General features: G+C 27.6%; 1 protein-coding gene across 1 annotated transcript; it reads left to right on the forward strand.

Moving 5' to 3' along the window:
- The first annotated feature begins 15,774 nt into the window (after positions 1–15,774).
- On the forward strand, positions 15,775–17,864 carry LOC137832567 (dof zinc finger protein DOF1.4-like). Its single transcript, XM_068640790.1, has 3 exons — positions 15,775–15,825; positions 15,916–15,995; positions 16,178–17,864. The coding sequence occupies exons 2-3, from the start codon at positions 15,936–15,938 to the stop codon at positions 17,153–17,155; spliced, it is 1,038 nt and encodes a 345-aa protein (XP_068496891.1). The 5' UTR covers positions 15,775–15,825; positions 15,916–15,935; the 3' UTR covers positions 17,156–17,864.
- Positions 17,865–22,693: the final 4,829 nt, after the last annotated feature.

The raw sequence follows: 22,693 nt of genomic DNA on the forward strand, positions 1-22,693 counted from the left end.
AATGTACTCTATTTTACTAATAAAACACATATTGTGAAATGAAAAATGGGTTAACATATAGCTCACTTTTAAAAGTGACAACATGTTTCATAGTTACCCAATTTTTCTACAACAAAACAAATGTTAAATGAGTTAAGTTATAATCAAATTATAGTATTTAAATTACTAAACTTTTAAATATAAATAATTATATTTTATCTTTTAATTATGAACAATTATATTTTATCTATTAACTATAATTATATAATAATAATTAAATTTAATATAGTATTATTGTTTATATATATTCTTTGAAAATGTTTTAGACGAATAAAGTCAATAATAAATGTTATTTTCTATTAATACATTATAGATTATGTTTACTACCTACTTAGTTACTTAGTTATTGTTTATAATGGAATCTTATTTTTTTATATATAATTTTGAAATTTAAATTTTAAAAGTATATAACATAATGCTAACCTTAATATCAAGCATAATGTTTTGTTATGTTTTACTTCCAAAATATTATGGAATACAGGAATGTATTTACTACAGGATATTTCATAAAGCGTCAAGTTTGAGGAGTTAAAACTTGGATAGACATGATACAAATAAATTTTGTTTTTTTTTCTTTAGTTTTGTTCTTTAGTGTAATGTGAATTATATATGTATCTTTAGTGTAATGTGAATTATATAATTTATTTATAGAATTCTTTCATAGATAAATTGGATTTTTCTTTTCTACTGTTGAAAGATCAAATTCACTATTTATTTATTTATTTATTTTAATGGGTAATAATTAGTTGGATTTGTTAACATTTTATGCGAGGAAATGTAAAAATAAAGGGAATAAAATGAATATAAAAAGATATAAATTGAAGAGATGAGAGATTATTGGTGACATAGCAATGCAAAGTTGATGCATTTGCATGAGATATGAAGGATGTAATGGGGAATCAAATTCTGAAAAACTTTGAGTTGGATGAGATGAGAGAAGATGAAGAAAGATGTGTTGGGAGAAGCATTTGATGAACACATTATTGTTTCTTTTGGTGTTCTGTGGTATCATCCATGGACTTGACACAGAATATGTTCCCCACCAAAGATAGCATGGATTCAAAAGCTAGTGGAATCCTCACATGTGATCGACCACTCAAACCTCATGCCTCTTATACTTTTGTCTCCATCGTCTTTAGATTAATACCATTTAATACACTTTTTTTTATGTTTTTATTTATTTAAAAAAAAATATAAATACTAACTAAACTTGTGGTAAAAATGAAAAAAAAACAAATAATTGTATGTGTTCTAATAAAGATGAATATCTCTTAACTAATACATTTAATTTAGTCAGAAAAAGTATTTCTTAGTGTTTTTATGTTTGATCAGATTATCTTCTTTTCTTTATATATAATAGTTTTTTGTCTTGTTCTTAGTATCTGATATTGTTTTTAAGTTATATTCTAAATTAATTATAATTTCACTCCATCTTTGTAAATATTTTATTTTCCAAACTTTATAAGGAGGAGAGTAAATAAAACTTTTTAAAATCATTTACATACATCAATATCAAGTCTGTTTTTATTTTATTATTGAACTCAATCCATGATATTTGAGTATGTTTTTCAATTATTTAAACTAAAATATTTTATGATGTTTTAATAATGATAAATAATGTTTACTCTACTCTTTATTCATTTCCTCACATGAGTGAAATCCATATATATCCTCCATATGATTTTATTCCTATTTTTAGCATCTCAGATCTAAAAGAGTGAAAACTACTAGTTCATGGAATCTTATCCCTCCCTAGCTTGTTAGATGTAAGTTAAAAAGTTTATTGTCTTTCCTTTTATCACATTTTCTAATTTTCTATTTTATAACATCTCATATTTATTTTTTCTTTATTTTCTTAATTTTTGGTTTTTTTATCAATAAAAAAAATGAATATTTTGGAAAGGCTCCAACTCATAAAAAAAAAAATCCATGAGATTATTCATGAATTATTTCTGATTATTATTTTCTTAAAACTATAACTACCATTCTTATTTTATTTTAAGCAATTTAATCTACCACTTATATTTTTTTTATATTCGTGGTTACAATTAGGGATGACAAAGTGGGGCGTGGCGGGTTGGCCCGCTAACCCGCAAGAAAAAAAAAATTGGATGAAAGTTCTTTTAAGGTGACATCCAATGTTATTGAAATGAAAGAATGTCAATAATGTTTATATTTAATGTTTTTGAATTAATGTTTTGGAGGTGGAAAAATAGTGATATTTGATATTTATCTTAATGTTTAATGTTTTGATGTTTGACTATGTTTGAAAAGGAAGAAAAATTAATTTAGGTTTGATAGTAACAAATATATAGGTTTAATTTGACAATTTTTTAAGAACAAAATGTAAAAAAAAAAAAAAATATTAAAAAAAAAAGAATGCGCAAACTCACGGGCTAGCTCTTATACAGGACGGATCGAGAATTCTAACCCGCAATAACTTTGCGGGGTGGGCCAACCCGACCCGCATTTTTGCGGACCAATGTGGGGCGGACTGACCCGCTTTGCCACCCCTAGTTACAATATTAGTATTAATCACAACGGTTACAGAAATTAGTTTTTTTATTATAACTGTCAATGAAGTTTTTTCTTAAAAATATTACAATTACATTGCATCCACGCCATATTTAAAATGCTAATTTAAAAAATACAAATATAGAAAAAGAAACTTACAGAAGTTTCATTTCATTTTTTATATAAACATTTCTAAGTGCAACTTAATTATAATGATTTAAACGAATACATGCGACTTTCTACCGCACAAGATAAAACTTAAAACATAATGTTTGAAGGTATAAAAACATTATTGTCAAAACGGATCGTGATTTCTTTTATTATATATATATATGCTCTAAATGCGAGAAGGATTTAGATCTCTACATATTTTTTAACATAAATCTTTTATTTAGAAAATATTTATTTATTTTTGTTTAATTTTTTTTTTGTTGTGAAGGAGATTTTCTATTTTAGTAATGTTTTAAAAATATAATATAATAAAAATTATATTAAATATATAAATTAGAATATCAATTATATAATTATTTGTTTACTAAAGTCACCGTCTCTCTAAAATTGCTTTTATTTTTTCTTCTATGCTATTATCAATAAAACGATAAAAGAGTAAAGATAAATCATGATAGATTAAAATTTCTAATAAAATAAATATATTTTCTTTTATAAGTTTTTTTTTTTTACTTTCTTTCTAATTTTGCCCGTAAAGTTTAGAGATTTTAAAAGTTGTATGAAATAAGACGATGTTTTATTAAAATTAATCTTTAATTTTGATTTTTTTAAAGTTAATTCTGTCTTAAAATATTTTAATTATATTTTATAGACAAAAAATAATATTAATGAAATGAGACATTTATAGTTAAAAAAAAGAGAGTTAAAGATAGCAGCACTACCTTTAAAGATATATAAAAAAAAAAACTGAATCTCTCAAAAAATAAATACAGCATGTTAATCACACTTCCATTCCATACTACAACATAGTCCAAAAAGGCTAAAAAAAAAGACAGAAACAATTTCTCTGTTACAAAAAGGCTTCAAACTTTTCTCCCTATATTATTTATGTAAAACTAAAAACAAAATGTTTTACACAAGAAAAAATAAAAGTACAATTTATAGTTTTAATAGAAAATAAAATTAACATAGATTATTAATACCTTGTTATTAAAACATAAATTATTCAAGGCTATACTTTTATTTCATAGATGTATAATTTATAGTAGTGTTAGTTTCATCATTCTTATACATTAAAGAACAGTTGATCCGCAAGCCAAGGAAGAAAACATGGATAAATTAATTGATGGATATGTTTAGAATTAATAATTTTTGTTTTGTCGGAATGAATAAATCAATCTCTATAACGGTAAAAGAAAGTCGTTGTTTGTATAATTCTAAGCCTTTTTAAAGTGAGTCAAACTGGGCCGGATCCAAGTAAAAAGTTAGATAAAATTAAGGGTGGAGCATTGCGATGGCCCAATTTGTATGAAAAAGATGAATCAACCCATTTACGTTGATTTAAACTACTAACTACCGACACAGCCATCCCACAAAACAGATGTGATACCCACCACTTGTTTCTGTGCTACATAATGCATTTCTTTTAATTCACTTCTCTGAAAACTCAAAATAATGAGACAGAGAATTTTGTATTTGGTATGGCCATTGTTGATGAAGCTGTGGTGGATTGCGGACCCCATTACCAATAATATAGTATTATTATGTTTCAAATAGCACCTTAACACTGCTTCATTAATGGCTTTCTCTTCAGATTAAATCGCGTTCAACCATGGAAAATTGGTTCCTCTTTCACCATTGCTTATTTTATTTGGTGCACAACCTGTTACCCAATTTTTCAAATTGTGGGAGGGCTACCTGCTATATTGCTATATATATAACATTTTCAGTATCATTATCATTGATGAGACAATTGTCAAATTGTGTACTTATTAAATGCAGAAGTTGGTGGATGATTGAGAACCCCATCCCAAAACTGTTCCATACCAGAAACCAACAATTATATATGCTAAAATGTAATTATCAGGAATAGGTTTATATGACTCACTTCCACAAAAGTCAAAAACTAATTAGCACACGCATGAGGTGAAGTTACTTTTCCAATCTTGCACACGCACCAGTTATTCTATCCAAACACTTTTTGGGTTTACAATTCATTATGTTTTTCTTGTTTAATTATACCTTTATCTTTTTATGATCAGTTTAGTGTAAAAACTAAAAGATAATCATTTACAAATTATCATAATTAGTACAAATATATAACTTCTTAAATGCATATAAAAGAGAATAGTTTATAAAAGAATGGAAATGTTGAATTCATCATATGTATAATTTTGAAATATTTGATTATTGAATAAGTAAGAATGTAGTAGAAGGTAGAAGAAAAATGGTGGTGAAACAGTAGCAGTGGTAGTGAGGAATAGCTGTAACGATTACACAGTGAGGGAAAGAAAGGTGGTGGGATATATGGTGTTTAATCATTCCTCTTAGTCCTACATTATGATCCCAGAATGATTCTCTGGGACACACAAAGTAAATAAATAATTAATTCCAAGACGAAAATGAAGTGGTAGCTTATATAATATGTATAACGCATAATAATGATGCCAAATCTCATTTGTACTAATAGGCAAATCGGAATGAGTTAATTTTTGAAGTTGTGTGAGATGATCAACATATATGCAGAAATGCCAAGGAGAAAGAACTTCAGATTATTACTTGTTATGTAAAACAGAAACACTTCAAAATATACATTACTAAAAAATTATTAAATAAAAATTAATATTAAAAATAAAAATAAAAATAATTAATTATTATATTAATTAAATTAGATATTATTTCACAAATTAAAAAAATTATTAATGTCTAAATTAATTTTTATTATTTATAAATAATTTTTAAATTGGTATCTAATTAGTTATTTAAGTTTTAATTATCAATTATTTAGATTATAAACTTGATATATAAACTAATTAAATACTGATTTAAAAATTAATTTAAATATTAATAATTTTTAGGTCTATATATAAAATAATATTTAATTTAATATAAAACTTAATTATTATTATTTTTAAATTAATTTTTATTTAATAATTTTTTTATAGTATCACATTGTATTACTTTAAATAATTTTCAAATAAAGGAGTGTTTCGGAGATTTATTTTATCAAAGCCTTAGAGAGGAGAAATTTATTGAATTATGGAGGTAGAAAATGTGGCATGTTTCGTGAACAGGGAAGGTAAAGAACTCTCATGTAGCGGACCTGGGTGTTTCATGAGAAATTAAGTATAAATATCCTACTAAAAAATAATTAAATAAAAATTAATTTAAAAAATACTATTTTATAAATTAAGAAGTATATCTTTATCTTTATATTAATTTTTTAATATTTTATTTTATTTAAAATAAAATAAAATATTTAGTTTTACATAAACTAATAATCAAATGTTCTATAATTTAAATACTGTAAGTACTTTGGCATTTAAATTTCAACTTTATTTTAATACTTATACATTTGACTTTAAACTTTAATTTACTAGTTATAAATTTATTACACTTATTAAAAAATAATTTATCAATAAAAAATAAATATAAATTACCAAGAGTCACCCAATCTTATATAGAAAAAATAATATATTTTTTTTAAAACAAGAAAGAATTTAGTATTACATACCAAAGTAAAGTAAGCAAAATTATTAAATAAATTTCATAGATATTCTAGGTCCAAATACCAATTAGAACAAGTGAATTTTACTATCACATTTTTAAAGACACACTTTGATGTTTCCAAATTTCACTTACAATTTCAATCCAACTCCCTCTCCAAATTCTGGATAAAGATCCCTTAAAATTTGTAGGATCAAATATCATGAAGTATACTTTAGCATCAAAGTTGTTCAGAGACAAACATCCAAATCAGGATAAACGTAAACCTTAAATTCTCTATACAACTTTACACTTAAAGAATAGATGGGAAACAGTTGTTAGTTGTTGATAAGGTATAATAAAAATATTAGAATTTCAAAATGTTCATAAATGTTGTTCAAAAAGTCTAACAATATATACTTTGATTTAAAGTGAAAAAAAAAAATCTCTTCCAAAATTGATTTCATTTCTCACTCTCCTTATTCTAAGCTTAGAAACATGATGACTGTGAAGTTATCTGATGATGGGAGATTATACAGTTCAAACTCTGCTCCAGCGCATTTGTAACTAAGGATATAATTATTATGGAAATGATAAAGAAAGAGGATGCAATGTGTTTGAATAATGTTTAATGGAAAGTCGGGAACATGTGAATCTAGGACATGGATTTTCTTATAGGTACCAAACCAATCATAGTAACTCTTCTTGGTTAATTACTCAACTTTCTTCATTGAGTGAACCAATTTTAGGTTTGTGCATAAAGAGTACTAGTCATGTAAATACATACTTTTATCTTCATAGAAGTTAAACATATACAAAAAAATTACAATAATTCACTCAGTCTTAAACTAACATTCTCTAGTTACCTTCGTGTTTTTACTACAAAATTTTACTTAACCAAAGCCATCAAAAGAACAAGAATATCATATTTCCCGTTAGTTTAAAACAAGTTTACGATCCTGTCCCTGTAGTTATCAGTAGTCACAAATTTTGGCTTTTAGCACCCGATGTTCTCAGCAGATTCACATAATCTAATCGCACTTAGGTGGCTCATTATTATATTTTTGGACTAATTCTATTTTTATTTTATGATTTAGCTCGATTCTTATTTATTTCTATACTCTAGAAGGTTAGCTAAATTGGACTCTTATAGAAATTCCATTAAGATTTGATTTGAGTTCTTATAATTCATTCAACATCAGTTTTGATGTTTTTCTGTTCTAGAGTACATATGGCTTATTGCAGGGCAGAAGGACCCGAATGAAATTATAATAGCTAAAGTCCAAACTACTAAGTTTAGAGACTAAAATCAGGTCAATTATAATCACAAAAGTATATTTAAAACTATATAACTAAATTTATTTTAATAAAACCAGTTTATAAAAGAAAAATTACACGTAAATTTGTCTTCTGATGTAGATGAGATTCCAACAAATTTTGATTATAATGATGGGCTTATCACACCTTAGATTCCTTTTTTTTTTTTAATTTCTTAGGTTAAAAAATAATAGTATGCACTTTTAATTATTGTTATAGATAGGCCAAAAGGAGACTTACATACAGAATATTTAAGTTAGTAAAAAATAAGTGTGCTTTTAATTTAAATTGTGATATGTTTATATGTGATGTTTTACTTAGTATATATGGAGTCAATCTTAATTCTGTGTCTGCCGTTATGATTCTTTCTTTACTGTCTGGTTAATGTTAATTAATCCAAATTTTCGTCCTATACTATTTCCTTTACGTTATTCATTTACATTGATCTCCTATCTAAATGACCAAAGGTCAGTCCAAGACCCATAACCCGACATGCCCTCCAGCCTTATGCGTAGACAAATAAGACTACTGTTGGCTTAAAGTTGTACTCGATCACCAGGTTAGGTTATACCCGCGATAATTAAATCAGCATCCTTCCTTAATCGCCAACGGTCGACCCAAGCCCATAACCAAATAATTACCAAACGAGTGCAGGTGATTAAGTAGTGGTTTAGAAAGGAGTACACCTATAACTATAACTTGTGTTGGAGTTTTGTAGGAAACGTTGTAGTGTAAGGTTTGTGGACCTAAGTTGAATAGAATTTGTATGAAAATCATAATGAGGACCCATTGGTACTAAATTGATAACACACTGAAAATTACTTTCTCGTCATACATCATGCCTCGCAGCAACTGTGTATAACAGACAAGAAGAAGAATACAAAAGAAGGGAATTTGAGTAAACACATAATTACGAAGGTGTGATCATTAATCATATAATAATGCTCACACACAAATTTTATATTTCCAAATAACACGACCTGTTCACAGGTTGCTTCCGATCATTATCCTTTCGATTTTCTTACTATTATTTTCACACTTCCAATAATACCAATCAGTCTCTTAATATTGTCAAAGTGGAAGAATATTCAAACAAATAGATTCCGTGGAAAAGATTAAAATAATAATAGTGTAAAATAATCCCTATCCAACATTCTCAAAAGACCGTATACAGGAATTTTATATGGTTGATTCATGCCTGTGGTCCTTTTTTCTGGTTCTGTTATCAAGTGCCTCTTTTTATACTGCCACTACTCCATTTATAAGCAATTAACAGTACTAAAAGCAGGAGCCACGTAACACAAATTTACCACCTGTGGAAAAATACCACTTTAGAACATTTCATCGGTTAAAAAAATTATGTTTCAAAAAGTATATTTTTTTTTTTATAAAATTTTCGTATTAGGCATCACAATATCATAATTTTCACCAGCGGTTGTAAAAACAATTGATATAATATAATATTTATCTTGTCTTCTTTTATATTTTTTTCAAACCGAAAGTCATTAAACCGATGTATTTTAATAAGTCCAAGTTCTTAAGATAAAATATTGGAGCTTGCAATCTTTAAAACAAAGAGTGTTAAAAATTATATGTCTTGCACTTCTGTTCCAATTTGATAAGCAAATAAATTCACAATAGACTGACACTTTTATGTTTGAGGAGAACAAGTCCCTAAGAGCCTGCTTTTTACTTCATAAATAAATTTGATGTTATTAAAAATTATTATCAATGTAATTTTACTGTTTGGAGTCGAGTGGACCACGCCAATTAGTATAGGAAGGAAATACTAGTCAATCAATCGGATAAATTTAATATATTAAAATAAAATAAAGAGATACATTATAAATTAGATAATACATTATAAATTAGATAATACATTATAAATTTAGTAATGCGTGATAAGTGTGATAATACTGTTTTAGTAAGGATGTGCATTAAATGTGACTTATAAATGAAATAATTCACAATAAACACTATAAATTATATAGGAGTATGATACTTTTTATCAATATATCATTCACTCTAATACAAAGTTCTTACTTGATTGTCAGAAATTTTTTTACAGATCACTTCTAACTGAATGCAAAAAAAAACGAATACGAGAAGGAAGATGAATAATGAGTTATCTAGAAACAAGAAACAATTGTTCAAACCAGATATTGACTAGCCTTATACAATTACACTAATAATATATAAAAGAAGGTTTATAAAATAAAAGAATATATATGATGATAATTTCTAGTGAACTTGGACTGGAGAGTGGAAAGTTGAGGGTGTGGGAGAATGAGAGTATGAGAAGAAAGTGTGAAAAAAGTGAGTGTGTTTGAATTAGAGTATGTTAGAGTGGATGTGTGAATAAAGTTTATTGAGATACGTTAGTGATGTGATAGTTGTAAGAGTATTTTAAATTATTTTGAATAATATAAATTGTAAGATTACAAATTTACCTTTATATATAAAAAAAGAATAAATAATTATTAATTTTGTGCATATTTTAGTTAATTAAAATAATTTAAAGTTTCATTTATAAATAAAATAAAATAAATATAAAATTCAAAGAAATAATTAAATATAATTTTAAATGTAAGTATAATTTTATTATTTTTCATTTTATTAATTTAAATTAATTTTGTTGCTTATGTTAATTTATTTAGATAATTTTAATATTATTTATGATTATTTAAATTGTATTATGTTATATATATATATATATATATACACAAAATTATTATTAATAGTAATTTCCATTATTAATATTATTGTATGAAATAAATAAGGGCACCATGGTTTTTTCATCTCATTTCACCCTCCTTTCTCTTCAATTATGAGAGGATCTTAAATACCCTCAACTTTCCATTCACTCTCACCCTCACCCTCCCCTTTCATAAAAGCAAACAACGGTGACACTCATTCACCCTCACCCTCACCCTCAACCTCCATCACCCCCAAAAGTAAACACACACTTAGGTTGTGTTTGCTTCTATGGATGTATTGTTCACAAGAAAAGAAGTGAGAAGATATCAGTGATTTGGATCCAGGGTTTTGCAAGAAAGAGGAGGAGAGGATATACATGTAAACAGTAAATATCTTCTCCCCTCAAAATGAAGAGATGTAGAGAGAAAGCCACATCAACATGTGTTATTTTTTAATTTACCCCTCATTCATCTGTAAGGGTTTTTAATATTAAAAAATAGTATTTTTTTTATTTATATAAGATATGATTTATTTTCTAATTTTATAGTATATAGTTAATTTTTAAAAAATTATTTGAAGTTCTCTTTTTATTTAATTTGTTGTTGTGTTTATATTAATATTTTTTTATAATTATTATGTTTATGAGTTAGTAATTTATTTGATAATAGTTGTTTATGAAATTATTTTCTATTGTTAAGTACATTATATTTTTTTAGTATTTTTTTTATTATTTTTCATTACTATAAGATTTTTAAAAATAAAAAATATAATCTTTTATTTATATAAAATCTGATTAATTTTCTTATTTATTTTCTAATTTTATAATGCATGTTTAATATTTTAAGAAATTATTTGAAGTTTTGTTTTTATTTAATTTTTTAAATACATTTTTTTTTCTAATTATAATTTTTAAATTATATCTATTTATATTTAATATATATTTATTTTTTAATTTTATTTTTTAAATGAAATATGTGAAAGTTGTTTATTTTTAAATAAAAATAACTCATTTCATTATTAAAAAATTTTAATAGGCAAGGAACAATTTGTAAAGTAACATTTAACAATTTAAAAAAAAAATAAAACTCCCTCACAATCATCATGTCACTCGCAAACTCCCATAAAATATTTTCACATATCCACTCTAACATATCCCAATCCAAACAACCCCACTTTCTTCATACTTTCTTCTCACCTCCACACCCTCAAATCCTCATACATCCACTCCTCAATCCGAACACTCCTCATTTTTCTTCATTGTGAATGATAAATTAATTTATTGAATAATATATGTTTAAATAACTTTATTTTCCAATCATTAGGTCTAAGGTAATAAAACAAAATTGTACTTCACAATTTAAGTGTCCAAAAGTTGCGATTTATAGAAATGAGTTTAGAATATGATTTAACTAATAATTAATGGTTGGTTATTAATTAGTTATGAATATTTGTTTACAGTAAAAATTACAACAGTAATTCAAAATCTATATGGTGGAAGAACGTCAGTTATTAAAATGTTAATTTATAGATTTTTTTTACCAGTAAAAAATAATTATGTCAAAGCAGGTCTTATTGGGTTTATTTTATTTTTATTTTATTTTATATTTTGTTCAATTTAATTTATATTTGATAATTTTATAAATATTAGGACGCTCCAACGCATTTTATGATAAAAAGTATGGTCACCAATTTCTTTCTTGACAGTTTTCTGTACTAATAATAAAAAGTAAAATAAATATGAATATTAAAAATATTTTAATTAAAAAAACATGTTAATCCATATCAGAAAGTTAATGGTGAAAATCATGTTAATGTAATCCATAAAATATAAGAATTCAATTCAATTCTATAAATAAGTTAACCGACATTATACCAAATACATATTTATTATAATCAATTATTTAAAATGGAACACTAATTTAACTTGTGAGATAAATACTTATAAAGAATGGAAAACCAAAACCCATAGCTTGTGGGCCGAGGTTGAAGAATAATGATTTAAAAACAAATTGTAGAGTGAGGTATTTGAAATGGTAGCGTATTAAATAGAATTTAAAAAGAATATGATATTTGTTATTTATTGTTTAAAATATTTGAATTTAATTATTGGGTGTTTTGTTGTGTTGGTGGTTTATTTGATTTTTCTGACATATTTGGAACAGGGTATATGCATTGCATGAGGAGTGAGTTGCAGAGAAATATGTGACTGAAACAAAATCCATTGGTTTTTATCCATTTTAGCGTAAACATTGTGCAGAGAGGTAATGAAGATGAGAAATAGAATTATTGGGGAAGGAAAAGGAGAAAAGAGTAATTAGACGTGCAGACATGAAAAAGAGTGAGTGAGAGGTAATAATATTAATAATAAAAAATAAAAAATGAATCTGAAATGAAGGAGAGTGAGATCTTTGTCTGCACGTTGTATAGGGTGCATTGGTGTCAGGTTTTGATGGGTTGGGTTTGGTCCCCTAAGCTTTTTACTATCTTCTTTCTCTCTCTCTCTATCTGTTTGCACAATTAGAGGGTTGCCTTCGCTTTCTTTCATGCTTCCTTCTCAAATTCGAATCTCTTCAATCGGGTCCCCACTCACTAACTACTGCATGCCTCTTTCCACTTTTACCTCCTTCTCTAACTCTACTTCTAAACTAATTTACCTCAAATTTCAAAATATAGAAGTGTTTATTTTGATGTAAGTAAAGGTTTCGTCTTGAATTTATATAAAGTCTAATTATATTTTTTTTCTTACTTAAATTAGATTTTAAATTTATTTTAATTAAAAAAATATAATATTATTTATGTATAAGGATTGGATCACTCCTAAATGATTTTCATTGTTGATGAAAAAAAAATATCAGCACAAACAAATTATTGTGGAAATTTGAAATAATAAGTGTATAAATAAAGGGGAATAATGAAGTGGTGAAGAATAATGATGGGAAGTTGAGAGGAGTAGGAGATCCCTTGGGAGACTACAAAATCCATTTGTTCCCCATCTCTGCTTTGCTTTATCTCACTTTAATTCCTTTTCCTTAGAAGCTGAGCTGCCACCACATGATTCTGCACCTCTCTCTCTCTCTCCCTCTGACAACCCCATTAACGGTTTCAACACCTTTCCTTCAAAAATTTAACAAACATGATGACATGTCATTAATAATCACATTTTAAAGAATTTTAACAATTTTTATTTTCTAATCATTCTTATCAAAGGAGTGTTTAATATGTAGTGGCCAAATCATGTGGGAGAGAAGAAAGAAGGATCTTAGAAAGAGGTTCTTAAGACCAAAGCGTGCCCTTCCTATGTTCTTTAACGTGATGGCTTTTTGTCCCTTTCATTTGGAACCTTTTACTCCATCATAATACAAATATATTGTTCTCACTTTTTCTCTTTTTTTTTAAAAAAAAAATATCTCTGCGTATTATATATTATATTAATCTTCCCATTAATTCAAACTAACTTACATAAACATCACAGACAATAATTTTTTGTATATTGTTAATGCAATTTATTTAAAAACCAGAAAATTAAAACCACAATTTAAAACAGACTTTTCTTTCTCCAATTAACTCACAATTTGCTCTTCATCTATACATTTGGCTAATACAAATGACATGTTTTCTCATATTGTTCATGAAAAAAAAATATAAGATTCTAATTAAAGAGGATGTTTCTCAACCAGAGCATGTCGATTAAATTCTGAAATTGTCAAGTGATTATATCTTTGTAAGCTTCACGGACTCCAAAGAAATGAGAGAGTTCTACCTGCAGAAGATAAAAACATAAAATATAACGAGTATAGTGTAAACTATGAGTTGAAGTACTCCATGTGTTGTCGTATTATGTGAATTTTTTCTTTTTCTTAGGTAGGATAGTGTCTTCCCCTTCTCCTTAGTCTTATTATTAATTTAATTTAATAATAAATATTGTCTCTTAATTAAGACTGATTATCCAAAATTCTTACTGAGACGATATTAATATTTTTAAATGTGAATACCAGTAAATAATCTATTTATACATAATATCAACATCAATTAAGACGTTAAAAAATAGTTAGTTAAAAAATTAGTGTAGTGATTAATAATTGGTAGAAAGTGGAAGTGAGATTCTTTTGTTACATAGGGATTCCCTCTTCGTACCTATTTATCAGATTGTCTGTGTAATGTGTAGAAGTTAGAAGTAGGAATGTTAGGTCGTCATGCGCGGACTCACGTCTACTCCTGGTTATTGTTTATAAAATTTAACACCAAAAACTAATAATTTATATTTTAATATATTTTTTTACATTTTATTTTTTGTTTATACAAGGTAGCTCAATCTTTTTCAACTAATGTACAAATCTATATGAATACTTTTTTTTTTTCAAAATACAGTGTCGAAATATTTATTATTCCATTCAAAATATAAATACGATCTATATAATAAGATAAATTATTTATGTTCAAATATTTTTAAGTTGTATATGTATTTTGGTTATAACATAAGTTATTTTAATTTTTAATGACATATTTTATCTTTATATCTGTATAAAAAATGAAAAGAATTCAAAATGTTTGAAAATCTAAAAAAATATACCTTAAAAGATATTTATTTCTAATAAAAAATATTTTATTTATAAACAAAAAAAAGATACCCTTTTTCATCGTTTTTGCACCTTCAGATTATTTAACAAAATATTTCAAATTAAAAATAAACTAGCATGTTATTTTTCAACGTTTTGCTTTCAATTATAACATTTAAATAGCTATTATGCTAATCATCCATTAAATTTAATCGTATTCAAGCTGATAAAGTTTACAGAAGGGTGAAATTAATTAGATTTTTCAGAAGAAAAAAAATAAAACTTGATTCAAAAGTCAAATAAGCATAAATTGACATCAATCATTTGTTACTTTTTTTCTCTTTTGAATTTCGTTCTCATATTTTATTAATCTTAATTTTTATATTCATCTGAATTTTTCCCCAGTATCTTAAATTTCTTTTTATTTAATGTATTTTATCAAATCATTGATTATATATATAGACACTAAACAGTACTTTTCTTTTTATTATTCTAATTGTTGTTCAAAAATGGCTATTCACATCCAGATGAGTATATACACACTATGGACAGAAGAGAGATACCAACGTAAAAAAAATAAAAAGTGGTTTACAATACATAAAGAATAAAAATAAATAAAAAGAGGGCAAGATGATATAAAAATTGAAATGTGAAAAAACTATAACTATTTAACTATAATAATAATAATCTTAATTTTGAATTCTAATATAAATCAAACTCGTCACGTAGGTCATGACATGAACTTGACAATTTTTCTTTTTATCAAAGTCATTAATATAATTCTAGTATCAATTTTACAACCTGAGCATTATCCTTTAGGGTCTGAAAATTAAAAATGAAAGAATATTAAAAATATAATATTTAATAGTATTAATGCGTTGCATGCGGTGGTTTTTAATAAAGAAAAAAATCTGGATTACTTTTTATAAGAATGGTTAGTAAAAGTGCAAAACCAATTTAATTAATATATATATTATCCTACAGTAGATAAATAATTAGGTTGATGTTGGTATGTGGTGATCGACAACTTGAAGTTTTCAGCTTCTGAGTCTCTTCTAAAACTCTCACTACATTACTATTTGAAACCTTGAAGCGAGTCTCATATCTGTTCTTTGTCTGTTTACTCTTTGTTTTCAAGGATTCCTTGGAAGCAGCAAAATGTCGGGTAACTGTGAGAAAATGGTAGTCATCCCTCCAACGACCAACCAATGGCCACAGGTTCATTTCTCTCTCTTCTTCTAACACACACAAACACACTTATTAGACGAATACATGAGCAGTGCAATTTTGTTGCTTAGCTTTTGGAAGAGAATATCACACCTTAAACGGGATCTTCCTTTTCTTTTCCTCCATATTTTATTTTTATCAATTTTGCTTACCCTCGAGTAATATGTTATCAGGTGGATGATGAGAAGGTGTTGATGGGTTCGTTCAGTGGAAGTAAGAATAGTAAGGTAATGGAAAAAGCAGATCAAGAGGTTTTGCAGCAGCAGCTGCAACAACAAAGCCTCAAGTGCCCGCGTTGTGACTCATCAAACACTAAGTTCTGCTACTACAACAACTACAGTTTGTCTCAGCCTCGACACTTCTGCAAAGCCTGCAAGCGCTATTGGACAAGAGGTGGAACCCTCAGGAACGTTCCTGTTGGTGGGGGGTGCAGAAAAAACAAGCGTCTCAAGCGTCCAATAACAATCTCTTCTTCTGCTGCCATTGAAACTGCTTCTTCTTCTAATTCTTCTGCTCTCACTGCTGCTTCGCAACCCCAGATCGACACTGCTTCAACCTCTTTGTTTTATGGGTTACCGAGTAGCTCCACCGATGTGAATCTTCCACTCGTCCCTAGGTTTGGTTCCAGAATCTCCACTTCCAGGTTTGATCTTCAGCTGAATAATGCCCTTGGATTAGGTTTTTCATCCAATGAAGCTAGTGAGAATAACAGTTTTAGAAACGGGTTTGGTTCAAATAACGCGCTTCTTTCAAGTTATAATTCCATCTTTGGTTCCTCTTCAAGTTCTACATCCACTACTCCAGCTATGTCTTCCCTGTTGAGCTCTACTTTTCTTCAACACAAGTTCATCGGTTGTGGATTGAAAGATGGTGTTGATAGCAACACTTTCCAGCATGGCTTAGGCTTAACCCCACTAGAGCAGTTGCAAATGTCTAGTGATAACAGTGAGGCAGGGATGGTAGCTTTAAAAGATGTGAAAGTAGAATTAGGACAAAACAACAGGTTGGAGTGGAATGGTGCTTGTCAAAACCAGATCCAGCATGTGGGCATGTACGATCCTTCGCTTTATTGGAATAATTCAGCAACAGCTTTGGGTGTTTGGAGCGATCAAGCTGCTAATATCGGTTCTTCAGTCACTTCTCTGATCTAGAAAATATTACCCAATCGAATCAAGAAACATGTTTTTCAAGTTTGTCTCCCCCTTCTGTGTTGTTACTGCTACTTTTTTTTTTCTTCTCTTGGGGTAAAATGGGTTTGGTTTACTCAATTACATAAAAAATTTATTGAAGAAGGAGGAAAGGTGATACTTGTGAAAAATGGGAAAGCTAAAGGTGAGAGGAGTTTGGATCGGAGCGATCATGTCAGCTGCATCCTGCAAAAATATATAATTACTCTTCAGCCTGTTATTTTTATATGTCAAGGTTGAGAAAAAATTGCATATATTGCTCTGAGAGGAACCTCGGATCCTCTTCTCTCATCATCTCACAGTTGCTGCCACCTCGTCAAGCAGTGTTCTCCATAGTTGAGCAATGCTAGTTGGTCTTTCATTTTGCTATGTATATACGCAATGACATCTCTTTTTTCTTATTTTGTAATGTATTAGCTGTTTCAGCCAGGTGGGGTAGCGGATTTAGTCCTTGAAGAAAGGAACTAGTATTGGTTTCAATTTTGTTAACTTTGCAATGATTTTGGGTTTGGATAGGGAGAATGGGAATATATTGGGTACATTTGGTATAATGTGGTATAGAAGAGAGGGGGAGTATTTACTTGGTTTTAGGTGGTTAATGATTTAATGTATGTGGGTGATTTGGTGCTTATATGTGTTCAACATTTTTCTATCTATTGGTTCTTCCGAGAAACTTTGGTCCATGCACAGAATATTGCTGCTTTAATTTATGCATGTATCTTTTCAGATACTTGACATTGGAAACAATACCCATATATTTCACACAAAGCAAATGAGCATGCTGAAAGGGTATATATGTATCTGTAAGATGGCGTAGGGAATCTAGATAATCTCTTGCACACAATAGGAACCTAATCAGGGTTTGGACTCATGCTGTCTTATGGTGAGAGGGGACATTTCGTCTATACTTTTCAATTCAAGAGATACATAACAACGATTTAGATATTCTCACACCTTTACTTTTACCGTATTTTTCTCACACCCATTCTTTCTTAAAACCTAATAAGTTAAAGTATAACCTAAGCTAACACCCACAGGGAAGATAATTAATTAATCCAGGGTTTGGCGACCTCTTAGGTTGTCTGCAATGGGTAACCAACGGATCGAGACTCATGCATGAGACAGCCTTATTATGATGGGTCATGTAGCGAGGTAGTGTGTCTTGGAGGTTGGATAAGTAATGAGGCGAACTTTGATGTGAGTTTACCAGACGATTATTCATGCAACTCAGACTAGATCAAAAGGGCTAACCAGGAAAACCTAATATTCAAGGATACACCAACGATAACTAATCACCAACTATACCATATCTCCACGATACTACCTTAAGGCAAAGTCCCATATCGACAATGGCTTCTTCACCAAGATACATCATCCTAAAAAAACGACTAATTAATCAGTGACTGCCCAAAATATTACTAAATAAGATTATTTATATTGGTCTTAAATTAGTATAAGTTGGATTAAGTGATGTTTTTGAGTTGTTGATTAGTAAAAAATATAGTTTTTTACTAATATAATGTAATTTTTAATATATATTACGTAATAGACACTTTTATTTTTTTTTATTATAATTTTGTAGAAGTCGTGTACTATATCAAGAAGCCTTACATGTTTTTTTTGTTTTTTTATGTGTTGATCTTGTTCTTTGTTTTTTTTAAGTTAAGAATTTAGTTTGGTAACGTTTTTATGAGTTATAATCTTTATGTTTTTTTTAATGAAATTTTGCTAAAAAAGTTACAATTAGTTGAAAGTAGAAAGATATTTTATAAATATATATCTTCTGAATTCGAATTATAAAATATTAAATTATGTATATTATCTATGTATATAAATAGAATTAAACTGAGGTCCATTATGAATGAGAGGAGTAATTGAGGTCCATATTATGCAGGATTAATGTAGGCCATTGCATTAGAGGCTTTAATTAAGTGATTTCAGACTAACAGGGAAGATGGTACTCATGCACACAATGTACTCTTCAAATTAGATTGAGACAAGAACTTCGTTCTCGAGCAGATAATAATGACGATGAATGGGACAACATAACAAAAAAATTGGGAGGTAGAAGCACAGAACCATATGCTCTAAAGATAAATAGCATTGTGAAACAAATATATAGAATGTATATTGGTTATTAGCCTGTTTTTTTTTTCCTCAACGAATAAATGAAATAGTGATTATTAAATAAACAAAGTGAACAGGGAATTTAAGGTGAGTATTAAAGAACAAAGTGAACAGGGGAACTATACCAATTTATTTATGAATATACATTATTATTTTCTTTCTTGAAAAAAAAAATTAAACATTATGTAGGGGAGTGAAGTGAAGTGATACCATCCTATAATATATTCTAATTGGTGTTTGGAACCTTAATGTGAAGATGATGGTTTCTTGATTTTTTTTTAAAAATTTTTTTAATGCGGGTAGGGTTTTTGTTAGTTAGTTTGGTGGTATTTCTTAAAAGTTGATTTTTGTGTATTTTGCATAAGGATTGAACCATCACTTCTCAAATGGTTTTCATTTATTTATTATTTTATTGCTGATAAAAAAAAATGAATGGTAGGCATACTTTTTCTTTCAAAAAGTTTAACAAAAATAATAATCATTGATTTATCATCAACTAGACTTTCTTTAAGTGATAAAAGAAATTAATAAGATGATAATTTTTTTTTCCAAATGTGGTATTAAATTCAAAATTAAAGTCAAGTCTAATCATCTATAATTTACCCGGACCTAACTCACAATAATTGAAATAAATGACCGATCTAATTAGATTAGGCAATTCTATACACGTTACCAAAATGTTATCGTGGTCCAGCATATTCAGTAGAGTCAGATATATTGGAGTTGAGTTTTGATTATTGAATGGAATTGATTTAAGAAAATAGATTAGCAAGTGATACCTCTATCAATATTCAAGTTAAACCAATCATGTTTATAACCTCACACAATTAAATTAACCCACAAAATATTTATTGCTGGCTAGCTACACAAATTGCAGGTTAAAAGCGCTTATCACGATTCAATTTAATCAAGTTTAGTCATGTAAAACATTATAATATATATAAGTAATCCTCTAGGATATTATTCTTCTATAACTCATATCAAAGTGAGTTAATCTCTCTCTCATATCAAACTATTATTTAACAATTTAAATTAATAATATACATTTTATGAAATAATTCAAATAAAGAAAACCTCTAGAAACCTTGATTTTTCTAGAAGCAGCCCCACCCTTAATATATTAAAGTCAACTAATTAATATCTCTTTCGGACTTTAATTGTCATTGATTTGAATGGTGAATGCATTCATTTAGTTTATCGACAATTGTACAGCTATAAGATTATGTACAAATATTACTCATCTCTGTACTATAACTCTAGCTAGGCTACCAGTCACCCTGTAGGAAAAAATGTGAAATAGATTAAAATAATAATAATAATAATAATAATAAATAAAATTATTGTTACAATTTGCATGTAATTTTTTTTCAAAATTTTTCTTATACAAATTTATCCACAAACCCGCATTACCATTGTTACATATGGTCCATCATCAAACGCTTGTCTTGATTAACAGATTAAGAAGGATTAAAGGAGAATTATCACATTAATTAGTTGTTAATAGTAGTAATTTTTGAACTAAACACGCTGCAATAATTAGACCCAAAAATGGATACATTAGTCTTATATTTTTCTCTGTATGGGCTTTAGAGTTTTAAGACCTATTGCCTATTCCAGGCCTAAATGGGCTTCCAGCCTTCAAGGCTGAAACAAACAAATCATTTATCTTTCTGTCTAAGAATATTTGTGCCCCCGTCAAATGAATACAGGATATGTTTTATTTTTTTATTTTATTTTTTAAGTTATTTAAACTATTACTCTCCTCAAATTTATTAAACTATTTGAAAATATTGAAAAACAAAAATGCATATCATATCTGCAAATCATGCATATGCATACTTGTGCATGTTGGTAACATAAAATATTTCAACAATTTGTTTATGTAAAATATTTTAATATATATCTATATTAACTCAAATAACTTGTTCAGGTGAAAAACACAATATGCTAAATTTAGTTGCTTAGTTGCTTTCGAAATTGGACCTTTTTTCTTATTCAAACGCTATACATATCATATTGCGTCTAAGATCATCTGCGTATTGATACAGAGACATACGTAGTAATAGTTTTATTGAATTATATATATATATATATATATATATATATATATATATATACACACACCCAATTTCGAAAGTAACTATGCAACTGAACTATACAATATTTTAGATTCAAACTTAATTGCTAATATTGTAATGAAAAACTGTATCAAACTAATGTTTGTTAATTAAATTTTGTTCGAAATTACTTGTCTATCATATAAATAATAAATAAGTTAGATTTAGAAGATCCCAAATATTAGTTTCAGTCATATTTTTAGCCATTAGGAGTATTTGACTATTTTTGTATTGATATAAAAGTGTTGAATTTTTTGAAATAAAAAAAAAATGTACTTATTTCTCTATGTTTCAGTCATACTACTACTTTTTACTTGGAATTTAATCAATTTATACATCTATCATAGTGAAAATGAAAAACAAAGTTATCATGCATTTATTGTAGAGTATAGATGAAAAACGGTAAATAAGAAATTTATTAAGTTTAAGCAAAATTTACTAATACTTCAGAAGAGAAGTTAACATAATTTAATTCTATTAATCGCATCTAAATAATTTATTTCTTCACGGAATTATTTTAAGAAAGAAATTTAATTTCAATTAACTGAAAGATATTTTTGGAACGCTATTGTTAAATAAGATATAAAAAATAGTTAAAATTTATTTATATTTGATTATACTAAGCTTTCTTTTACTTATAATTGAATTCAAAAAAATATGTTTTAAAAATGATTACATATTAAAAGAATCTTAAACAACAGTTATGAATATGAATAAGTGAAGGTAGTTTATAAATATGTTTCTCTTGATCGTCCCCTGCGTTGACTTGTAATAGACCGAAACCTTATTTCCATTGTTGTGACCCAACACAATCTCTGACGTAATAATAGAAGAGTAATAGTTTATTAGCATTGTTATAAAATAATAATATTTTTGGTGAGCATAATCTTTGGCGTTTTGTTACGCCCCCACCGAATTCATTGAAAAGATTTTGGTTAAATATTATTTTAGAGGAAGACAGCCTCCACGAAAATCATTCTGGATGGCAGCCAAATAAAAACACGACAAATGGTGAGAAACCAGACACGGGCAGTTGTATGGCATGAGTGCACACATGTCGTCACCCACAAACTTTTTTCTGTGGAACACAACAACAAAATATGCGTCTGATGTCAAGCCTTCAATTTGTTCCTATGATAGCGTCAAACTTCTGAAAGCTTTAGTCGCACGGAACCCCCAAACACACCAGATAGAAAAAAAGTAAAGCTAGGGAAATGTTCCAAAATGTTTTGGTGGAACCAAGTCAAAACTAGGTTGA

The sequence above is a fragment of the Phaseolus vulgaris genome, chromosome 6 (assembly GCF_000499845.2).
Source record: "Phaseolus vulgaris cultivar G19833 chromosome 6, P. vulgaris v2.0, whole genome shotgun sequence".
NCBI classification, from domain to species: Eukaryota; Viridiplantae; Streptophyta; class Magnoliopsida; order Fabales; family Fabaceae; genus Phaseolus; species Phaseolus vulgaris.

Coding starts and splice junctions, on each gene's coding strand:
- LOC137832567 (XM_068640790.1), top strand. CDS start 15,936: ATGTCGGGTAACTGTGAGAAAATGGTAGTCATCCCTCCAACGACCAAC. Junction 15,996..16,177: donor CGACCAACCAATGGCCACAG/GTTCATTTCTCT, acceptor ATATGTTATCAG/GTGGATGATGAGAAGGTGTT.